We start from the raw sequence: 24,919 nt of genomic DNA on the forward strand, positions 1-24,919 counted from the left end.
GAGTGATGATTTGAGAGCAGCCAGAAGCTCCAGTTATGAATATTACTGTAGTATGAGTACCTTTGTACAATTAGTGATGACTGGACCAGGTGTTACACAGAAATTATGCAGAGAGCTCTTTGGCCATGCACACCAGTGGTGGATTTGGCATCGAAAAAAGGATGCAACTGGACGCACACCACACATATCTACATGCACTATATATGCAAAAGTATGTGGACACCGCTTCAAATTTGTGGAATTCAGCCACATACCTGTTGCTGACAGGTGTATAAAATCGAGCACACCGCCATGCAATCTCCATAGACAAACAATGGCAGTAGTATGGTTTTACTGAAGCGCTCAGTGACTTTCAACGTGGCACCGTCATAGGATGCCACCTTTCCAACAAGTCAGTTCGTAACATTTCTTCCCTGCTAGAGTTGCCCGTCAACTGTAAGTGCTGTTATTGTGAAGTGGAAATGTCTAGGAACAACAACGGCTCAGCCGCAAAGTGGTAGGCCACACAAGCTCACAGAACGGGACCGCTGAGTGCTGAAGCACGTAGCGCGTAAAAATTGTCTGTCCATGGTTGCAACACTCACTACCCAGTTCCAAACTGCCTCTAGCAGCAACTTCAGCACAATAACTGTTCGTCAAGAGCTTCATGAAATGGGTTTCCATGGTCGAGCAGCCGCACATAAGCCTATGATCACCATGCGCGATGCCAAGCGTCGGCTGGAGTGGTGTAAAGCTCGCCACCATTGGACTCTGGAGCAGTGGAAACGCGTTCTCTGGAGTGATGAATCACGCTTCATCATCTGGCAGTCCGACGGACGAATCTGGGTTTGGCGGGTGCCAGGAAAACGCTACCTGCCCGAATGCATAGTGCCAACTGTAAAGTTTGGTGGAGGAGGAATAACGGTCTGGGACTGTTCATGGTTCGGGCTAGGCCCCTTAGTTCCAGTGAAGAGAAATCTTAACGCTACAGCATACAATGACATTCTAGACGATTCTGTGCATTTAACTTTGTTTGGGGAACGCCCTTTCCTGTTTCAGCATGACAATGCTCCGTGTACAAAGCAAGATCCATACAGAATTGGTTTGTTGAGATCAGTGTGGAGTAACTTTATATCAATTTTTTTTACCCCCCTTTTTTATCCCCAATTTCGATATTGTCTCATAGCTGCAACTCCCAAATGGGCTCGGAAGGCGAAGGTTGAGTCATGGGTCCTCCGAAACATGACCCGCCAAACCGCGCTTCTTAACACCCGCCCGCTTTACCCGGAAGCCAGCCGCATCAATGTGTTGGAGGAAACACCGTTCAACTGACGACCGAAGGGAGTCGCTAGAGCGTGATAAGCCAAGTAAACGGTGTGGAGTAACTTGACTGGCCTGCACAGAGCCCTGACTTCAACCCCATTGAACACCTTTGGGATGATTTGGAACGGCGACTGCGAGCCAGGCCTAATCGCCAAAAATCAGTGCCCGACCTCACTAATGCTCTTGTGGCTGAATGGAAGCAAGTCGCCTCAGCCATGTTCCAGCATCTAGTGGAAAGCCTTCCCAGAATAGTGGAGGCTAAAATGGCGCCGGAGGAGATGGCTGCCGTTTTACGGTCTCCTAACCAATTGAGCTATTATACGTTTTATTTTCGCAATATTTTAAAATTATTTTGTACATGATGTTACTGCATTATGTACAAAACAGAAGAAAAGAGCTTCTGGATATCAGGACAGTGATCACACACCTCGGATTAGACAAAGATTTCTTCTTCAACAACAACAACAACAACAGCAGCAAGCAGGACTTGCACGATATTCTCCAAACACCCTACAGGGCAGATATCTCAATTATTCGCAAAAGGAAGCGACACAGAGGACGAAGAGCCGGATGTCTTGTCCGGACCCACAGAAGACAACTAGGAAAGCTGCCGTTGCTCGCCAACGTGCAATCATTGGACAATTAACTAGACGAGATAAGATCATGAATATCCTACCAACGGGATATCAAAGACTGTAATATCCTATGCTTCACGGAATCGTGGCTGAAAGACGACATGGATATTCAGCTAGCGGGATACAAGCTGCACCGGCAGGATAGAACAGAACACTCCGGTAAGACGAGGGGGGGTCAATCTGTGCATATTTGTAAACAATAGCTGGTGCACGAATCTAAGGAAGTCTCTAGATTTTGCTCGCCTGAAGTAGAGTATATTGTGATAAACTGCAGGCCACACTACTTGCCTAGAGAGTTCTCAGCTATAGTTTTCATGGCTGTTTATTTACCACCACAGACAGATGCTGGCACTAAGACCGCACTCAGTCAGCTGTATAAGGAAATAAGTAAACAGGAAATCACTCACCCAGAGGCGGCGCTCCTAGTGGCCGGAGACTTTAATGCAGGGAAACTTAAATCAGTTCTACCAAATCTCTATCAACATGTTAAATGTGCAACCAGAGGGAAAAAAATTCTAGGTCACCTGTACTCCACACACAGAGACGCGTACAAAGCTCCCCTTTCCTCCATTTAGTAAATCCGACCACAACTCTATCCTCCTGATTCCTGCTTACAAGCAAAAATTAAAGCAGGAAGCACCAGTGACTCGGTCTTTAAAAAAATGGTCAGATGAAGCAGATGCTAAACTACAGGACTGCTTTGCTATCACAGACTGGAACATGTTCTCTGATTCTTCCGATGACATTGAGGAATACACCACATCAGTCACTGGCTTTATCAATAAGTGCATTGAGGACGTCGTCCCCACAGTGACTGTACGTACATACCCCAACCAGAAGCCATGGATTACAGGCAACATTTGCACTGAGCTATAGGGTAGAGCTGCCGCTTTCAAGGTGCGGGACTCTAACCCGGAAGCTTACAAGAAATCCTGCTATGCCCTGCGACGAACCATCAAACAGGCAAAGCGTCAATACAGGGTTAAGATTGAATCATACTACACCGGCTCCGACGCTCGTCGGATGTGGCAGGGCTTGTAAACTATTACAGACTACAAGGGAAGCACAGCCGCGGGCTGCCCAGTGACACAAGCCTACCAGACGAGCTAAATCACTTCTATGCTCGCTTTGAGGCAAGCAACACTGAGGCATGCATGAGAGCATCAGCTGTTCCGGACGACTGTGTGATCACGCTCTCCGTAGCCGACGTGAGTAAGACCTTTAAACAGGTCAACATACACAAGGCCGCGGGGCCAGACGGATTACCAGGACGTGTGCTGACCAAATGGCAGGTGTCTTCACTGACATTTTCAACATGTCCCTGATTAAGTCTGTAATACCAACATGCTTCAAGCAGACCACCATAGTCCCTGTGCCCAAGAACACAAAGGCAACCTGCCTAAATGACTACAGACCTGTAGCACTCACGTCCGTAGCCATGAAGTGCTTTGAAAGGCTGGTAATGGCTCATATCATCACCATTATCCCAGAAACCCTAGACCCACTCCAATTTGCATACCGCCCAAACAGATCCACAGATGATGCAATCTCTATTGCACTCCACACTGCCCTTTCCCACCTGGACAAAAGGAACACCTATGTGAGGATGCTGTTCATTGACTACAGCTCAGCGTTCAACACCATAGTACCCTCAAAGTTCATCACCAAGCTAAGGATCCTGGGACTAAACACCTCCCTCGGCAACTGGATCCTGGACTTCCTGACAGGCCGCCCCCAGGTGGTGAGGGTAGGTAGCAACACATCTGCCATGCTGATCCTCAACACTGGAGCTCCCCAGGGGTGCGTGCTCATTCCCCTCCTGTACTCCCTGTTCACCCACGACTGCATGGCCAGGCACGACTCCAACACCATCATTAAGTTTGCTGACGACACAACAGTGGTAGGCCTGATCACCGACAACGACGAGACAGCCTATAGGAAGGAGGTCAGAGACCTGGCCGGGTGGTGCCAGAATAACAACCTATCCCTCAACGTAACCAAGACTAAGAAGATGATTGTGGACTACAGGAAAAGGAGCACAGAGCACTTCCCCATTCTCATCAACTGGGCTGTAGTGGAGCAGGTTGAGCGCTTCAAATTCCTTGGTGTCCACATCAACAACAAACTAGATTGGTCCAAACACACCAAGACAGTCGTGAAGAGTGCACAACAAAGCCTATTCCCCCTCAGGAAACTAAAAATATTTGGCATGGGTCCTGAGATCCTCAAAGGGTTCCACAGCTGCAACATCGAGAGCATCCTGACCGGTTGCATCACTGCCTAGTACGGCAATTGCTCGGCCTCCGACCACAAGGCACTTCAGAGGGTAGTGCGTATGGCCCAGTACATCACTGGGGCAAAGCTGCCTGCCATCCAGGACCTCTACACCAGGCGGTGTCAGAGGAAGGCCCTAAAAATTGCCAAAGACCCCAGCCACCCCTGTTCTCTCTAATACCGCATGGCAAGCTGTACCGGAGTGCCAAGTCTAGGACAAAAAGGCTTCTCAACAGTTTTTACCCCCAAGCCATAAGACTCCTGAACAGGTAATCAAATGGCTACCCGGACTATTTGCATTGTGTGCCACCCCCAACCCCTCTTTTACGCTGCTGCTACTCTGTTTATCTTATATGCATAGTCACTTTAACTATACATTCATGTACATACTACCTAAATTGGCCCCACCAACCAGTGCTCCCACACATTGGCTAACCGGGCTATCTTCATTGTGTCCCACCATCCGCCAACCCCTCTTTTACGCTCCTGCTACTCTGTTCATCATAGCCTATATGCATAGGCACTTTAACGATACCTACATGTACATACTACCTCAATAAGCCTGACTAACAGGTGTCTGTATATAGCCTTCCTACTCTTTTTTTCAAATGTCTTTTTACTGTTGTTTTATTTCTTTACTCACCTACACACACACACACACACACACCTTTTTTTCCTGCGCCATTGGTTAGAGCCTGTAAGTAAGCATTCCACTGTAAGGTTTGCACCTGTTGTATTCGGCGCACGTGACAAATAAACTTTGATTTGATTTGTTATAGCAGCAAAGGGGGGACCAACACCATTTCAATGCCCATGATTTTGGAACGACATGTTTGACGAGCAGGTGTCCACATACTTTTGGTCATGTTGTGTATCTTCCTACTAATCATCTCTCTCCCCCTCTGGCAGGTTGAGGCTCTGAGCAATGGAGTCTCTATTCGGCGGTGAGCTTAGGCTGCTGGGAGGTGGCGAGGGCTTAAAAGAGGACGGCTGTGGCGACGTGGGCTGGTCCTCCTCACCCCTCCCTGAAGACATGTACTCCGCCTCCCACTTCACACTCATCACCGCCTACCAGGACATCAAGACACGGCTGGCGGGCCTGGAGAGAGAGAACAGCGGCATTAAGAGGAAGCTCAAGATCTACGAGATCAAGGTAGGCCTCAGAGCTGATAGGTTGACAGATGAGCTTTTCCTGATCCTGACCATGTGACATGACCAGGAAATAGTCTAAGCTCCAGTTAGGGGTCTGAGATGTTTCTGGGAAAGACAAACTCTTTGGCCCAAGCAAGTCTCTTCTTATTATTGGTGTCCTTTAGTAGTGGTTTCTTTGCACCAATTCAACCATGAAAGCCTGATTCATGCAGTCACCACTGAACATGTTGAGATGTGTCTGTTACCTGAACTCTGTGAAGCATTTATTTGGGCTGCAATCTGAGGTGCAGTTAACTCTAATGAACTTATCCTGTGCAGCATAATTAACTCTGGGTCTTCCTTTCCTGTGGCAGTCCTCATGAGAGCCAGTTTCATCATAGAGCTTGATGGTTTTAGCGAATGCACTTGAAGAAACTTTCAAAGTTCTTGACATTTTCCATATTGACTGACCTTCATGTCTTAAAGTAATGATGGACAGTTGTTTCTCTTTGCTTATTTGAGCTGTTCTTGCCATAATATGGGCTTTATCTTTTACCAAATAGTGCTATCTTCTGTTTACCACCCCTACCTTGTCACAACACAACTGATTGGCTGAAACGCATTAAGAATGAAAGAAATTCCACACATTTTTAACAAACTTTTAACAAGGCACACCTGTTAATTGAAATGCCTTCCAGGTGACTACCTCATGAAGCTGGTTGAGAGAATGCGAGGAGTGTGCAAAGCTGTTATCAAGGCAAATGGTGGCTACTTTTAAGAATCTCAAATACAAAGTATGTGTCTAAGCTTTTGACTGGTACTGTATATATTTTTACTGTGTAAATAGTTCAAAGTAGTCATTGAGCATAGTTTGAATGGTTTGTTAAACTTTTAAATCGATGGTTTTTGTTTTTAAACGTGGAATTGCCCAGGAGTCTCACTTACTTACTGACGGCCTTGTGATTAGAGTGTCCACCCTGATATTGGAAGGTTGAGAGTTTGATCCCCGGCCGAGTCATACCTGTCCAGGGGGTGTACTTGCACATCAAGCTGCCTCACGCTACAGAAAAAGGAGTCTCCTGCTCCTATGAGCTGTTCCAGCTCGCAGACGCCAAGTCTCGTGCAAGGCTACTTACTGACGGATCTAGCTTCCATATGCCCTGTGTTGATGACTACCACTGTTGCATGTTGCATGTGAGGGACGAGGTCTCAGTATCCCATCTGTGGTGGTATTGTGCTGAGTAAGTGATGTGTCACCCCCGCTCTCTACATGCATGGAGTAGCAGGAGAAGTAGTGTAGAGGAACACAGCTGGTGCAGCAGATGAACAGTCTGAGCTGCCCCACCTGGCAGGGGGGACTCTAATGTGACCCTGTGGGACAACGCTGCAGGTGGGATGAAAGAGAGGAGAGAAAGCGGACAGGATGGAGAGAGAGGGGTGGAGGGAAGAGAGAGAGATGGGTGAAGAGCAAGGTACAGAGAGAAGGGCAAGAGAGAGAGAAATAAAGAGGAGAAGAGAGTGAGCGGGAGGGTGGTGAAGAGAGTGCCCTCGGGGCTTGAGATTGCTATTTTTGTCTCTGTCCTGCCCCCCCAGATGTATGTACCCTCAGTAACAGACTGTCCATTAGGAAAGCAGCTGGCACTCAAGGCTTTTGGCCTCCATAAGGTTGCAGTGCGGTTGAATGCCTATAAAGTCTTTATTAAAATAACAGTTTGTTCAGTTTTAATCACCCCAAAAAAGAATGCGTTGATTTGGTTAGTACTGAATTATTCTCTTGTGACAGATGAAATAGAATAGCAAGATTCCTACTAAATACGATGTGCTGTGCCTGTTTAAATACATTACGTAGCTAGTCTGTGCTATTTTTTTTTGATAATGCGATTGGCCTTTCCAAAATTGCACAAATGTGAGGAATTAGTTGGTCTGAATATGAGTTGCAGATATGAAAATGTTTTTAAAAAATTCTCCAATGTTAAGGCTGGTTTAAAGTAAGGTGGATGACAAGTAGAGAGTTTAGAGCAGGTGCGTCAGTTCAGCTAAACCTAGGGTATGGCAAAGTGGGGTGGGGGGGGGGTCAATTCCCCCAAGGCATTTTTAAGTTTCAGGCTCATTTACTGCATTTTGACACAATTGAAAAACTCACAAATTATATGGAGAACAGCAAAAACAAACCAAAAGGACCCCAGACATGAATTATAACTGCAGTATTTGGCTTAAATGTCTGTGAAACTGAGTGTACAATGTGAACCACAACTGTCCTCCTCGTCATAAATTGACTCATTTACTTGTGTAATGGCGCATACAGTAAATAAATATAAGCATAATACACGCAATCGAGTCACAACTTCTCGGGCCGACTCTTTTCTCTGTATATATCAATGATGTCGCTGATTCTTTGATCCACCTCTACGCAGACGACACCATTCTGTATACCTCTGGCCCTTCTTTGGACATCTGGCCCTTCTTTCCAAACGAGCTTCAACGTCATACAACACTCCTTCCGTGGCCTGCAACTGCTCTTAAATGCTAGTAAAACGAAATGCATGTTCTTCAACCGATCGCTGCCCGCACCTGCCCGCCCGACTAGCATCACTACTCTGGACGGTTCTTAGAATAGAATATAGAATTTAGAATATGTGGACAACTATAAATACCTAGGTGTCTGGCCAGACTGTAAACTCTCCTTCCAGACTCACATTAAGCATCTCCAATCCAAAATTAAATCTAGAATTGGCTTCCTACTTCACTCATGCTGCCAAACATACCCTCGTAAAACTGACTATCCTACCGATCCTCGACTTTGGCAATGTAATTTACAAAATAGCCTACAATACTCTACTCAGCAAATTGCATGCAGTCTATCACTGTGCCATTCGATTTGTCACCAAAGCCCCATATACTATCCACCACTGCGACCTGTATGCTCTCGTTGGCTGGTCCTCGCTACATATTCGTCGCCAAACCCACTGGCTCCAGGTCATCCCCAAACCCACTGGCTCCAGGTCATCCCCATATTGTTTTTATTGACTTTTTTTTGCTCTTTTGCACACCATTTCTACTTGCACAAGTCTTTGCTAGGTAAAGCTCCGCCTTATCTCAGCTCACTGGTCACCATAGCAACACCCACCCATACTGTAGCACGCGCTCCAGCAGGTATATTTCACTGGTCACCCCCAAAGCCTGGAACAAAGTGCAAAAATCGAAAATTTTGTTTGTGTCGCACTGCCTTGCTTTATCTTGGCCAGGTCGCAGTTGTGAATGAGAACTTGTTCTCAACTGGCCTATCTGGTTAAATAAAGCCGAAATAAAAAATAAAAACAAGGCCGACATCAATGTGAAAGTAACCGGAGTAAAAGAAACAGCTGACCGCGAACTATGCCAGATAAATCCTACACATGATTTGAAATAAAAGGCATACATCCAGGGGCGCAATTTTGGTTTTAGAAATGTGTGTGGGGGGGGGGGCTCGGGGGCGTCCGCATGGTCCTAAAGCACACCGTTGCCTCGTTTTGTATCACCTTCTTATTATAGAACTGGGGGGGGGACAAAAATGCACCCCTGCATACATCAAAGACTTACTTAAGTCTACAATCGACAGGGACTCATGATGACAAACTCAACCAAAGAGTGACATAAAATCACGAAATACAAAAGGAACATCTACACATGCCTTTTTATAAGTGTTTAGCTCCTTGGTAGCCTACAGGTAGACATAGTGGAGCTCCGTGGCATGGAGCTGAATGGACAGTTTAGTGGCCAGTCTAGAATTATTTTGTTCATGGGCAATTAAAATGTATTTTAGCACAGTTAGGTATCATAACTAGCACACAGATCTTAAGAAATGGTAGGATCAATTGTAAATTGGCACTCCACATGAAAAGGTTGCCGACCCCCTGCTTTAGGCTTTATAAAGCCACCCTTGTGAAGGCTATTACGAGAGTGTCATTGTCTCCTGGGCTTCCCACCAACGTTGTCTTGTGCGCTTCCCGCTCAGTTTTGCATTTGCCTGTCTGCATTATTCGCCAGGGTAGGGAAACCTTCTGCGAATATCGAAGCATTGTATCAACAAGGTAGCTCTGAGAATATTGAAACATTGTATCAACAAACTAGCCGGATCAGAGAATATTGAAACATTTTGCATCAACAAATATTGATATTGCAACATAGTAGCCAATGAGGGGGCGGCTCACACATTTTCTTCCCCGGGCCAGCTTGTCTCTGTCTGATATTATTGTGTTGCCTATGCAGTAGTTGCACTATCTGGGTGCTTTTTATATTTAAAAAAAAGCTCTACATCCACACTATAGCTAAATAACGTAGCAATGTTTAATTACGTTTTGCCTGCAAGATTTATAAGAAAATCTCATTTAAATTGAGGAAGATGGACAATCAAGACTGATAGAGTGAGAGGTGGAAATTCATTATAACAGAGGCAGGTAGTCTATAGGTAGGGATTAGGGCAGCCCAGTCATTCAAGATTGACCGAAATTGGACATCTATGCATGTTCTGATGTCGGAAATGTCTTCAAAACTTGCCACTGGGGGCAACAGTGAGCACTATTACCATCAAGTAGGCTTGATGTAGACTTTTGCAAGGGTGTTGTGGACGGGGGTGGTGGATGGGCGAATATATCAGAAGGTTGCGTGTTCAATCCCAGTCGTGGACAGTGTTTTTATTTTTTACATTTTTAACCCTATCCCAAACCTTAACCCTTACTTTAACCATTCAGAATTCAGAATGAGTGCCTAAACTTAACTTTGAAATGTGACGTTTGGAGACGTTTGGAGAAATGAAACGATACAGAGCAGCAGGAGCAAATTTGACGTTTGGGGAACATGGATGTTCCCCAAACGTCAAATTTGGACAACGTCTAATTCTGCAGTGAGACTGTGAAAACCTGTTGTCTTAGAGATGCAGGCAGAGGATGATGATGGAGTAGATCTACAGCAAAAATGTTTTTTTAAAGTTAGCCCAACTAAGTAATAATTAATGATTTGCATGATCTCAATTATCATTCTGTCACTGCATGACAATGTACATTTGTTATAGCCTACAATTGTTATTGTCTTTGAAGCCAAAATGCGCTAAAAAGCAAGTACATGAATACCAATACATGAAACCAAAATTCCACTAGCCTACTGGATGAATGAATATCCTTGTTGTTAGGTTAGATTACTCGTTGGTTATTACTGCATTGTCGGAACTAGAAGCACAAGTATTTCGCTACACTCGTATTAACATCTGCTAACCCCGTGTATGTGACAAATAACATTTGATTTGATTTGAATATCCATTATGCCTACAGCTATCACAGCCTATATTTTAATGGTAATAAAATAGCTTTGTGTTTTGAACGGTCACTGAAAAATAGGGTTTCCCCACCCCCCACCTCCCAATTCAGCCCCTGGCTATCAGATTACAACAAGGCTTACAAGGCCAAGTTCAAATGCCGACATCAAATTCAAAGCAATCGGCGCACTGCCTAAATGGCTGACTCACAAGATAAACTGTCACCGTCTCTGCTCTTTGCTTTCTAAAAGGGAGAGAAAAGGATGCAGGCTGGCAGCTGCTCCTCAAGCAATGCTGCGCATGGTCCTAAAGCCAGTCAGTAAATACGCTAAACAGTCAGTAAATACGCTAAACAGCCAGCCAATACGGAAAACAGCCAGCCAATACGGAAAACAGCCAGCCAATACGGAAAACAGCCATTGCATTTTAATCGGGATTGGTTTGATTTTTAGCCTACTTTACATTTATTGTCTTGAGCTAGGGTATGGTGACTGCCTTACCCTGCCATACCCAAATGACGTCCATGGTTTAGAGTGGCTTGTGCTTCACAGTGTGACGACTGTGTGGCCCTGGAGACTTCCTTCCAGAGCTCCAACACGCTCTGCTAATTCAGCCTGAGTAGAAAGAAGTGTTCCTCTAAATGGAAAATGTCTGTTTGTTCCTCACATCAACATCACTGGATGATTTAGGTTCTCCAAAAGAGAGATGAGCTGTAACCATCATTTGCTTTCTGGTTATATTATATAACTTGTGTTGTCCCTGTTTGGTTTGGTTTCCCCAGATGCTCAACTCACTCATGCTGTCCCTCTATGCTCTGTATTTCTCTGTATTTCTCTAACAATGTAGGATCACCGCGTTGCAGGAGAACTTTCCTGCAGGAAATGTAAAAGACGTAGTGTATTTGAGGTTTAAAAAGGCTTCTGAAGTTTGTAATTTTCCCTTTGATTTTCCCTTACAAAAAAATAGATCAACCCCTACAAAAATGTCCATTACGTATAATCCACATAATAATGCACATTTCCTGTTGTGCAGCATTACTTTCCAGCTGTAGCAAACTGGTTCAAATGAAGATCCTACATCAGTAAAGTCTAACAAGATGTAATTATTATTTTACACAGGTAAAGTACACACCTACGCATTCCAGGGTTTTTCATTATTTTTTTACTATTTTCTACGTTGTAGAATAATAGTGAAGACATCAAAACTATGAAATAACATATATGGATTCATGTAGTAACCAAAAAAGTGAAGTGTTAAACAAAATATATATTTTATCTTTGAGATTCTTCAAAGTAGCCACCATTTGCCTTGATGACAGCTTTGCACACTCTTGGCATTCTCTCAACCAGCTTCATGAGGTAGTCACCTGGATCGTATTTCAATTAACAGGTGTGCCTTGTTAAAAGTTAATTTGTGGAATTTCTTTCCTTAATGCGTTTGAGCCAATCAGTTGTGTTGTGACAAGGTAGGGGTGGTAGCCCTATTTGGTAAAATATCAAGTCAATATTATGTCAAGAACAGCTCAAATAAGCAAAGAGAAACAACAGTCCATCATTACTTTAAGATATGAAGGTCAGTCCATTTTTAAAATGTCAAGGATTTTGAAAGTTTTAAAGTGCAGTCGCAAAAAACATCAAACGCTATGATGAAACTGGCTTTTATGAGGACCGACATAGGAGAGGAAGACCCAGAGTTACCTCTGCTGCACAGGATAAGTTCATTAAAGATAACTGCACCTCAGATTGATGCCTGCATTTATTTAATAAATGCTTCACAGAGTTCAAGTAACAGACACATCTCAAAAGCAACTGTTCAGAGGAGACTGTGAATCAGGCCTTCATGGTCAAATTGCTGCAAAGAAACCACTACTAAAGGACACCAATAATAAGAAGAGACTTGCTTGGGCCAAGAAACATGAGCAATAGACATTTTCCCTGTAGAAATCTGTCCTTTGGTCTGATGACTCCAAATTTGAGATTTTTTGGTTCCAACCTACGTGTCTTTGTGAGATGCAGAGTAGGTGAACGGATGATCTCCGCATATGTGGTTCCCACTGTGAAGCATGGAGGAGGAGGTGTGACTGTGTGGGGGTGCTTTGCTGGTGACACTGTCAGTGATTTATTTATAATTCAAGGCACACTTAACCAGCATGGCTACCACAGCATAATTATCCCCCTTATTTCCCATGTATGTATGTGTACATAATGCCATGATTCTCTCTCCCTTCCCAGTTCCCAATGATCAGTGAGTTTGGGGAGGACAGGAACTCCTACTGCAGCTTTGAGTCCAAGGAGAATGCCCTGCTGCAGTCAGAGAACGGCAACCTGCAACAGAGAGTCAACGCCCTCACTCACGAGGTGAGACACCTGGGGGTTAATTTAATTCCACCCACAATGCAGTATTTATGAAAGGCAGTTGCTGTCCTTTCCGTGGTCAAATCAAATCACAGGATGATTTTGCAAACTGTGAAAACTGAGATGCTTTTGGTTTTCAGAATAAGTGTGTGGGAGCAGGCAGTAGTTTGTACACAGTGTAAACATTGCTAGAGCAGTGTTTCCTCTGGCCATAAAACAAAATAACTACTCTATTCTTCCCTGTAAAAAAATGGTATATCACTTTGTCTCTTGCTGAGAGGGTGGAAGGAGAGGCAAGAGAGGAGAGGTGAGGGGGAGCGGTGTGGAGGGAGTATGCAAAGCTGTGAGAGAGTAAAAGAGCGAGAGGGAGGAAGTGGTTTATGGGGAGCGAGTCAAAGTGTGCCCATGGAAGACACAAGGTCACAGCACTTCAACACAGGCCTTTATAAAAGATTGAATGTGTCACGCCTCAGCGAGTATGCTCCATACACAGTCAAGGCACTTTTTGCTTCCCCTGCTAACCTGAAACGGTGGCTTCCACCTAGTAAAACAGGGGCGGACTTGTCTGGTCCATTTTCTTAGTGGGCCTGTCTAACTCATTTTTTTTGTTGCACAGAATTCTCATTATCTGGTTAATAATGGGGGCCTCAAAGAAAGAAATGGGCCAGTGTGTTAGAAATGCCAGGGCTGATTTCTGGTCCCAGTCCACCCCTGTAGGAAGACGATGGTTGCTATCCACAAAGCTATCCACTCATCTTAGTCACGATGTTGACAGCCTGGCTCACCTTGGCCGTGATTTCAGTGTGTTACCATAGACACGCTGCTGCTGAATAATTCTTTGCTCAAGCATCCAGTAATGTCATATCTCTCTTTGTCCTAGCTCCCTTTCTCTCTTTCCCTCTCTCTCTTTTTTCTGACTTTCTCTCACTCTTTCTCTCACTCCTTTCTCTCTGGACCTCTTCCTCTCTCTCTTCCCCTCTCTCTCGCTCTCTCTTTTTCTCTGTCTCCCTTGCTCTCTTTCTTTCTAGCTCTCTTTCTCTTTCTCATCAGATGCTTTCCCGCCCCCTCCTTTGTTTCCATCTTGATCTCTTTCATTTGTCTTTTTCCAAAGTCATCTATCCATTTGCCCACCATGTCTCCCACATACATTATCAGTAATGAGTTTCTATGACTTTGACAATCTAGTTATCAGACAGGGCCCATGTTCACAAAGAGTCTCAGAGTAGGAGTGCTGATATAGGATCAGTTTAGCCTTTTAGATAATAATGAACAAGATTCTATGGCCTATCCTACTCCGAGAAGCTTTATGAATACGGGCCTTGATCTGTGGGTGTAAAAGTAACCAAGATACTATTGTTGCAAAGTCTTTTGTCTCAATGTTGAAACTAATTGATGGAATGAGAATACATGTAAAGTCTGTCGAGACTGTCGGAGACACTGTAACCATGAATGGCTGGTGATGGCACACATCACTGAATACAGCTCAGCGTTCAACACCATAGTCCCCTCCAAGCTCATCACCAAGCTCGGAACCCTGGAGACTGAACACCTTCCTCTGCAACTGGATCCTGGACTTTCTGACAGGTGCCCCCAGGTGGTGAGGGTAGGTAACAACATATCTGCCATGCTGACCCTCAACATGGGGGCCCCTCAGGGGTGTATGCTTAATCCCCTCCTGTACTCCCTGTTCACAACTGTGTGGCCATGCACAACTCTACCATCATTAAGTTTGCTGACAACACAGTGGTAGGCCTGATCACCAATGACAATGAGACAGCCTACAGGGAGGAGGTCTGAGACCTGGCAGTGTGGTGCGAGGACAACAACCTCTCCCTCAACGTCAGCAAGACAAAGGAGCTGAGCGTGGACTACAGGGTACAGAGGGGGGAGCTTCCACATCGACGGAGCTGTCGTGGAGCAGGTTGGAAAGATTTGGCATGGCCCCTCAGATCCTCAAAAAGTTGTACAGGTGCACCATTGAGAGCATATTGACTGGCTTCATCACCGCTTGGTATGGCAACCGCCTTTGATCGCAAGGTGCTACAGAGGGTGGTGGGAATGGCCCAGTACATCATTGGGGCCTACTTCCCTGCCACCCAGAACCTTTATACCAGACGGTGTCAGAGGAAGGAAAATTGTCAAAGACCCCAGCCACCCATGCCATATACAGTGGCGAACCCCCGCAAGGTTCGATCACGGCAAGCGGTACCGGAGCACCAAGTCTGGGACCAAAAGGCACCTGAAAAGCTTCTACCCCCAAACTATAAGACTGCTGAACAGTTAATCAAATGTTTACCCGGACTATTTCATTGACCTGTGCATAGAGTCACTGACTCTCTTAGACTGACTCTATGCACAATCACTGGACTCTACCCACACACTCACTCATACACACGACACTGACACTCCAACACACACACATGGATATTGATGCTACACACACACACCCATACACACACGTTCAAGCTTCTGCTACTCTGTTTATTATCTATCCTGATTTCCTAGTCACTTTTACCCCTAAAGAAGTACTCAGCTACCTTATACCTCGTACCGGTACTCCTTGCATATAGCCTCGTTATTGTTAGTTGTTGTGTTACTATTTTATATTTGCTAATTTTCTTACTTTTTAACTCTGCATTTTTGGGAAAGGGCTATAAAGTAAGAATTTCACAGTAGTGAAAGTCTATACCTGCTGAAATTCATCAAATGTGACAAATACATAATTGTTTTGTTGTTGACACTAACACGGTCTGAAGTTGTCCTGTATAAGGATCATTATGCAATATTTGTTCAGGCTTCAGACTGAGAGAAACATTCAACAAAAAAAACCTCTAATAAACAAGTGAATCTGTTTTGTTTCTAAGAAGTTTCAACAGTGACATGAATCAAAACAGGAACTTGTGGCTGGCCCTTCAGTCATATATTTCCTCATCTCTCTCTCCCTTTCTCTTTCTCTCTTACTCTCTCTCTCTTCTCCCTCCCCTCTCTCCCCCTCTCACTCTCTCCTCTCTCTCTCTCCCTCTCCCTCTCTCCCCCAGGCCCAGAAGAGGAAGGAGCGTGAGGAGCAGCTGGAGGATGTTATTCAGGCCTATGAGAAAATCCACATGGAGAAGAGCAACCTCCAGAGAGACCTGGACAAGATGGTCAGATACCTCCATCCCATACCTTCATCTCTGCGTCCCTCCACCCTTCATCCAACCATTTCCCATCCCTGCATCCCTCCTTCCTTCCTTCCTACCTTCCATCCATCCACTTCTTCATCACTGCATCCCTCCATCCAGCCAATCCACGATATGTCCACAAATGTCCCAAAAATGCTTTTTTAACATCCATATAATGATATTAAATATTTATATTCAAACTTTTTAGGAACATTAATTATTTATTGAACACTTTCCCTAAGTTGCAATGACGACAGGGGGTCTAGAGCCTTGCCTAACCCCAAGCAGCTGTTCAGAGGCCCTATATCAGTAGAGGGTTTCTCATGATTAATTATGAGGCCATGCTTCTACCCCAGCCTGTGTGTTCTACCTGGTTACAAGCCAGATTGAAGCCCAATAAAGCAGAGATCCCCAACAATACTTTAGAAATTACTTCCCAAAAAATGATTTAAGAAAATCGTGTCTGAAATTGAAAAGCATCACTATGCACTCTCAGCATTTTGCATGTGTACCAAAGGATATTAGATCATGTGTGTGAAAGAGGTTGATTGTAGAAACCACCTACCCTGAAACCATTTACAGTAAATGTGAGGTCCTATAGAATTACTTTATACTGGCTAAGATTTTAACTACACTACTGTTCAGAAGTTTGGGGTCACTTAGAAATGTCCTTGTTTTTGAAAGAAAATAACTTTTTTTGTCCATTAAAATAACATCAAATTAATCAGAAATACAGTGTAGACATTATTGAAGTTGTACAAGACTATTGTAGCTGGAAACGGCTGATTTTAAATGGAATATCTACATAGGTGTACAGAGGTGTAATGAGTACGATGGGAGACTGGCAGCTTCATTAAATCTTCCCGCAAAACACCAGTCTCAATATCAACAGTGAAGAGGCGACTCCGGGATGCTGGCCTTCTAGGCAGAGTTGCAAAGAAAAAGTCATATCTCAGACTAGTCAATAAAAAGAAAAGATGAATATGGGCAAAAGAACACACACTGGACAGAGGAACTCTGCCTAGAAGGCCAGCATCCCGGAGTCGCCTCTTCACCGTTGACGTTGAGACTGGTGTTTTGCAGGTACGATTTAATGAAGCTGCCAGTGAGGACTTGTGAGGCGTCTGTTTCTCAAACTAGACACTCTAATGTACTTGTCCTCTTGCTCAGTTGTGCACTGGGACCTCCCACTCTTTTTTATTCTGGTTAGAGACAGTTTGCTCTGTTCTGTGAGGGGAGTAGTACACAGTGTTGTACGAAATTCTCAGTTTCTTGCTAATTTCTCGCATGGAATAGCCTTGATTTCTCATAACAAGAATAGACTGATGAGTTTTAGAAGAAAGTTATTTGGTTCTGTACATTTTGAGCCAGTAACCGAACCCACAAATGTTGATGCTCCAAATACTCAACTTGTCTAAAGGCCAGTTTTATTGCTTCTTTAATCAGAACAACAGTTTTCAGCTGTGCTAACATAATTGCAAAAGGGTTTTCTAATGATCAATTAGTCTTTTAAAATGATAAACTTGGATTAGCTAACACAACGTGCCATTGGAACACAGGAGAGATGGTTGCTGATAATGGGCCTGTGTATGCCTATGTAGATATTCAGCCGTTTCCTACAATAGCCATTTACAACAATAACAATGTCTACACTGTATTTCTTATCAATTTGATGTTATTTTAATGGACAAGAAATGTGCTTTTCTTTCAAAAACAAGGACATTTCTAAGTGACCCCAAACTTTTGAATGGTAGTGTATGTTATACCTGCCATTATGTATACCATATATCAAACTCTAACCAGGACACTAACAAGCATTTGGTCTTGCACCCAACTTTCCACTAGTCTGATTCCAGATCTGTATGTGCCTTACCCAACTTCTCCGAATATCATTGTCAAAGCCATATGTTTGTGTTTCTGTATCTGATCCTAGACCAGCCTAGTGGAGAAACACGTAGAGCGAATCCTAGGTCTGGAGTCTGCTCTGAGACAGAGGGACAACTCGCTACAGAAGTTCAACACCCAGCTACACAGCAAGGACATCCAATACCTGCAGCTGCACAGCCCAGACAATCACAGTGAGTCTCTATTAAGGTGGCACAAGCCTTGAAACCCTTCTCACACACAATTGTCTGCCGACGCTTGCAGGATTGGATTAGTATTTTCATTTCAATACACTTTAGTCCAGGATCTGATTTAAAATATGATTAGTCAATGTCCTCATAAAAAGAAAAAAGAAAAATTGGCAGCTTTACTGCCTCCAGAGCTGGCCAAATTCAAATGGGATGGACCCCAATCCTGTTTGTTCCAGTAGTTGGGTTTCTCTGTCTTCCTTTTCCTATTCCTAGCATATCTTGCTGTGTTGACCGGGGTGTTTTTTTTTAATGAGCTGTGGTCCTCAACTAACTGGTTAAGTAAAGGTTAAATACATTCCTCTAAGGACCACTCGCACCCATCTTCTTCTTTGGGATAATGGCATTCGCAACAATTATATGTGCATTCTGGGGGAAAGAATCAAATACAATCAAATATATATATAGGCTCAGCAAAAAAATAAATGTCCCTTTTTCAGGACCCTGTCTTTCAAAGATGATTTGTAAAAATCCAAATAACTTCACAGATCTTCATTGTAAAGTGTGTAAAACTTCTTATGGCTGGGGGCAGTATTGAGTAGCTTGGATGAATAAGGTGCCCAGAGGTACCCAGAGTAAACTGCCTGCTACTCAGTCCCAGTTACTAATATATGCGTATTAGTATATTTGGATAGAAAACACTCTGAAGTTTCTAAAACTGTTTGAATGATGTCTGTGAGTATAACAGAACTCATATGGCATGCAAAAACCTGAGAAAAAAATCCACCAGGAAGTGGGAAATCTGAGGTTAGTTGTTTTTCAACTCATTCTTTATTGAAGATACAGTGGGATATTGGTCATGTTTCACTTCCTAAGGCTTCCACTAGATGTCAACAGTCTTTAGAACCTTGTTTGATGCTTCTACTGTGAAGTGGGGCCGAATGAGAGGGAATGAGTCAGAGGTCTGCCAGAATGCCTTGAGCTCGTGACGCTCGTTCACGTGACAGCGAGCTTTGTTCCATCGCAATTCTACAGACAAAGGAATTCTCCGGTTGGAACATTATTGAAGATTTATGTTAAAAACATCCTAAAGATTGATTCTATACATCGTTTGACATGTTTCTACGGACTGTAACAGAACTTTTTGACATTTCGTCTGCTCCTAGTGAACGCGCTTTGTGAGTTTGGATCTGTTTACAAAACGCGCTAACAAAAGTAGCTATTTGGACATAAATTATGGACATTATCGAACAAAACAAACATTTATTGTGGAACTGGGATTCCTGGGAGTGCATTCTGATGAAGATCATCAAAGGTAAGTGAATATTTATAATGTTATTTCTGACTTCTGTTGACTGCACAATATGGCGGATATCTTTTTGGTCTCTGAGCGCCGTACTCAGATTATTGCATGGTTTGCTTTTTCCGTAAAGCTTTTTTGAAATCTGACACAGCGGTTGCATTAAGGAGAAGTGTATCTAAAGTTCCATGTATAACACTTGTATTTTCATCAACATTTATTAGTAGTATTTCTTTGAATTGATGTGGCTCTCTGCAAAATCACCGGATGTTTTTGGAACTACTGAACATAACGCGCCACTGTATACTGAGATTTTTTGATATAAATATTAACTTTATCGAACAAAAAATACATGTATTGTGTAACATAAAGTCCTATGAGTGTCATCTGATGAAGATCATCAAAGGCTAGTGATTAATTCTATCTCTATTTCTGATTTTTGTGACTCCTCTCTTTGGCTTGAAAAATGGCTGTGTTTTTCTGTGACTTGGCTCTGACCTAACATAATCGTTTGTGGTGCTTTCGCTGTAAAGCCTATTTGAAATCGGACACTGTGGTGGGATTAACAAGAAGTGTATCATTAAAATGGTGTGAAATACTTCTATGTTTGAGGAATTTTAATTATGGGATTTCTGTTGTTTTTAATTTGGCGCCCTGCACTCTCACTGGCTGTTGTCATATCGATACCGTTAACGGGATCTCAGCCCTAAGAAGATTAAACACTGTTTCCCATGCGTGTTCAATGAACCATGAACAATTAATGAGCATGCACCTGTGGAACAGTCGTTAAGACACTAACAGCTTACAGACGGTAGGCAATTAAGGTGACAGTTATGAAAACCAAGACAGGCCTTTCTACTGACTCTAAAAAACATCTGCGTGAATGTGCCTTAGGCATGCTGCAAGGAGGCATAAGGACTGCAGATGTGGCCAGGGCAATAAATTGAAATGTACTATGAGACACCTAAGACAGCGCTACAGGGAGACAGGACGGATAGCTGATCGTCCTTGCAGTGGCAGACCACATGTAACAACACCTGCACAGTATCGGTACATCCAAACTTCACACCTGCGGAACAGGTACAGGATGGCAATAACAACTGCCCAAGTTACACCAGGAACGCACAATCCCTCCATCAGTGATCAGACTGTCCGCAATAGGCTGAGAGAGGCTGGACTGAGGACTTGTAGGCCTGTTGTAAGGCAGGTCCTCACCAGAGATCACCGGCAACAATGTTGCCTATGGGCACAAACCCATAGGCAACGCTGTTCGCTGGACCAGACAGGACTGACAAAAAGTTATCTTCACTGACGAGTCGCGGTTTTGTCTCAACAGGGGTGATGGTCGGATTCACGTTTATCGTCGAAGGAATGAGCGTTACACCGAGGCCTGTACTCTGGAGCGGGATTGATTTGGAGGTGGTGGGTCCGTCATGGTCTGGGGCGGTGTGTTACGGACTGAGCTTGTTGTCATTGCAGGCAATCTCAACGCTGTGCGTTACAGGGAAGATATCCTCCTCCCTTATGTGGTACCCTTCCTGCAGGCTGACATGACCCTCCAGAATGACAATGCCACAAGCCATACTGCTCGTTCTGTGCGTGATTTCCTGGAAGACAGGAATGTCAGTGTTCTGCCATGGCCAGCAAAGAGCCCGGATCTCAATCCCATTGAGCACATCGGAGGGTGAGGTCTAGGGACATTCCCCTCAGAAATGTCCAGGAACTTGCAGGTGCATTGGTGGAAGAGGGGGGTAACATCTCACAGCAAGAACTGGCAAATCTGAGGCAGTCCATGAGGAGGAGATGCACTGCAGTACTTAATGCAGCTGGTGGCCACACCAGATACTGACTGTTACTTTTGATTTTGACCCCCCCTTTGTTCAGGCACACATTATTAAATTTCTGTTAGTCACATGTCTGTGGAACTTGTTCAGTTTATGTCTCAGTTGTTGAATCTTATGTTCATACAAATATTTACACATGTTCGCTGAAAATAAACGCAGTTGACAGTGAGAGGACATTTCTTTTATTGCTGAGTTTATATACAGTGCCAGTCACAAGTTTGGACACAACTACTCATTCAGGGTTTTTCCTTATTTGTAGTATTTTCTACATTGTAGAATAATAGTGAAGACATCACAACTATTAAATAACACATATGGAATCATGTAGTAACCAAAAAAGTGTTAAACAAATCTAAATATATTTGATATTTTATATTCTTCAAAGTAGCCACCCTTTGCACACTCTTGGCATTCCCTCAACCGGCTTCACGAGGAATGCTTTTCCAACTGTCTTGAATGAGTTCCCACATTGCCCTATCCCATCTGGAGGAATATCTATGTAAGGAATATCTATTTAATAATGCTGTTCATTGACTACAGCTCAGCATTCAACACCATAGTACCCTCCAAGCTCATTATTAAGCTTGAGATCCTGGGTCTCAAACCCGCCCTATGCAATTGGGTCCTGACTTTCTGACTGGCCGCCCCCAGGTGGTGAAGGTAGGAAACGACATCTCCACTTCGCTGATCCTCAACACTGAGGCCCCGCAAGGGTGCTGCTCAGCCCCCTCCTGTACTCCCTGTTCAGCCATGACTGCGTGGCCATCAACTCAATCATCAAGTTTTCAGACACCACAACAGTAGTGGGCTTGATTACCAACAACTACGAGACAGCCTACAGGAGGAGGTGAGGGCACTCAGAGTTTGGTGTCAGGAAAACAACCTCTCACTCAACGTCAACAAAACAAAGGAGATGATTGTGGACTAGGAAAGCACGGTGGCTAGGAAAAACTCCCTAGAAAGGCCAAAACCTAGGAAGAAACCTAGAGAGGAACCAGGCTATGAGGGGTGTCCAGTCCTCTTCTGACTGTGCCGGGTGGAGATTATAACAGAACATGGCCAAGATGTTCAAATGTTCATAAATTACCAGCATGGTCAAATAATAATAATCACAGGCAGAACAGTTGAAACTGGAGCAGCAGCACGGCCAGGTGGACTGGGGACAGCAAGGAGTCATCATGCCAGATAGTCCTGAGGCATGGTCCTAAGGCTCAGGTCCTCCGAGAGAAAGAGAGAAAGAGAGAATTAGAGAGAGCATACTTAACTTCACACAGGACACCGGATAAGATGGGAGAAGTACTCCAGATATAACAAACTGACCCTAGCCCCCGACACATAAACTACTGCAGCATAAATACTGGAGGCTGAGACAGGAGGGGTCAGGAGACACTGTGGCCCCATCCGATGATACCCCCGGACAGGGCTAAACAGGAAGGATATATCCCCACCCACTTTGCCAAAGCACAGCCCCCACACCACTAGAGGATATCTTCAACCACCAATTTACCATCCTGAGACAAGGCCGAGTATAGCCCACAAAGATCTCCGCCACGGCACAACCCATATCACTCTCCTTCTTGGTCAAATAGCCCTTACACAGCCTGGAGGTGTGTTTTGGGTCATTGTCTTGTTGAAAAACAAATTATAGTCCCACTAAGCACAAACCAGATGAGATGTCATATCGCTGCAGAATGCTGTGGTAGCCGTGCTGGTTAAGTGTGTCTTGAATTCTAAATTAATCACTGACAGTGCCACCAGCAAAGCACCTCCACACCATCACACCACCTTATCCATGCTTCACAGTAGGAACCACAAATGCGGAGATAATCCGTTCACCTACTCTGCGTCTCACAAAGACATGGCGGTTGGAACCTAAAAATCTCAAATTTGTACTCATCAGACCAAAGGACATATTTCCACCGGTCTAATGTCCATTGCTCGCGTTTCTTGACCCAAGCAAGTCTCTTCTTATTGGTGTCCTTTAGTGGTGGTTTCTTTGCAGCAATTTGACCATGAAGGCCAGATTCACACAGTCTCCTCTGAACAGTTGATGTTGAGACGTGTCTGTTACTTGAACTCTGTGAAGCATTTATTTGGGCTGCAATCTGAGGTGCAGTTAACTCTAATGAACTTAACCTGTGCAGCAGAGGTACCTCTGGGTCTTCCATTCCTGTGGCGGTCCTCATTAGAGCCAGTTTCAGCATAGCTCTTGATGTTTTTTGAGACTGCACTTGGATAAACTTTAAAAGTTCTAGAAATTTCCCAAATTGACTAACCATGTCTTAAAGTAATGATTGGACTGTTGTTTGTCTTTGCTTATTTGAGCTGTTCATGCCATAATATGGACTTGGTCTTTTACCAAATAGGGCTATCTTCTGTTTACCACCCCTACCTTGTCACAACACAACTGAAGAAATTCCACAAATGAACTTTTAATTAGGCACACATGTTCATTGAAATGCATTCCAGGTGACTACCTCATGAAGCTGGTTGAGAGAATTCCTAGAGTGAGTAGTTTTGTCCGAACTTTTGACTGGTACTGTGTCTATATAATTTATCAATAGCAACAATTTTTTTTAACTAAGTCAGCCTGCTTTTCTAACAACATTCTAATCAGGTCTCTACTCAGGCTCAGAAGGATCCTGTGAGGGCGGGACATTTTCTGGCGACAGTAGTCCAAGCAGTGCTTCTGCTGTGAAGCGTCAGCTGCCCAAACACATGTTGGCTTGCAGATACTGTTTAATGATGTCCAGCTTCTTGGACTTCTTGTACAGTACAGTTAATAACAGTGGTTATAAATGCTACAAAATCCACCTTCATTACAATAAGTGTATCCATTTCACTTGATTGGCGTACAACATTTGCAACTGGTTGCGGTCCGTCCACTGCCATATCTTCTTCAGCGCTGTGGTCTCTTTCCCCTTCAACTCTCTTCACCACCTGTAGGGGATTTGCTGTACAGCCCTGATCCTTGACACCTCAACCTCTTTCACCCCCTCAGGGCACTCTGGGAATTCAGAAATATGATCCCCACCACATTTGCAACATTTTACATTCACAGACTCCTCAATAACATTTTCTTTCCGTCTGCAAACACTTGACACGTGGGCAAGCTTTTTACACTTCACGAACGCTCTCACGTGGTATCTTATATATCCCATCTTTACATAGGTTGGTAGATACTCTTCATCAAACATCAATAATACAGATCAACTTTGCCCTCTTTTCCCCATTCTTCATACAGGTCAAGCGGCGTGCATCTATGGCAACTGTCGGATGCATGGTGCTCTTGACAGAAATGTTCTTTCTTGCCTTGCATTGGTATAGTGTGAGTGTTGTCTTGTTATTCTTCAGCACTGTTGTGGAGTTAAACGTCTGTGCAGGTGCCTTATTTTGTAAAGAGGGAGAGAGCTCCCGTCTCACTTTGTTCATTGTGCCGACTAAGCTTGTTTTACTTCCAAGCAACTTGTTCGCCATTGACAGTGAAGTAAAGAAATTGTCCATGGTGACATTTTTCCCTTTGCCAACGTAAGGTCCCTCAAGCATCATCACCACA

General features: G+C 44.0%; 1 protein-coding gene across 2 annotated transcripts in view; it reads left to right on the forward strand.

Annotated features, from left to right (window-relative positions):
- tbkbp1 (TBK1 binding protein 1) overlaps positions 1–24,919 on the forward strand; it is a 70,591-nt gene that overhangs the window by 26,475 nt on the left and 19,197 nt on the right. The window contains exons 2-5 of one of the 2 annotated variants that reach the window (XM_036946373.2): positions 5,121–5,364; positions 12,864–12,989; positions 16,025–16,129; positions 18,081–18,225. In XM_036946373.2, coding sequence (XP_036802268.2) covers positions 5,137–5,364; positions 12,864–12,989; positions 16,025–16,129; positions 18,081–18,225 — 604 coding nt within the window. In that variant the 5' untranslated portion in view covers positions 5,121–5,136. Of the gene's footprint in view, positions 1–5,120; positions 5,365–12,455; positions 12,742–12,863; positions 12,990–16,024; positions 16,130–18,080; positions 18,226–24,919 lie in introns of those variants that run through there. The other variant, XM_090202092.1, reaches the window with a different exon arrangement.

This window comes from Oncorhynchus mykiss, chromosome 16 (assembly GCF_057628025.1).
Source record: "Oncorhynchus mykiss isolate SJ-2025 chromosome 16, ASM5762802v1, whole genome shotgun sequence".
Classification (NCBI taxonomy): Eukaryota; Metazoa; Chordata; class Actinopteri; order Salmoniformes; family Salmonidae; genus Oncorhynchus; species Oncorhynchus mykiss.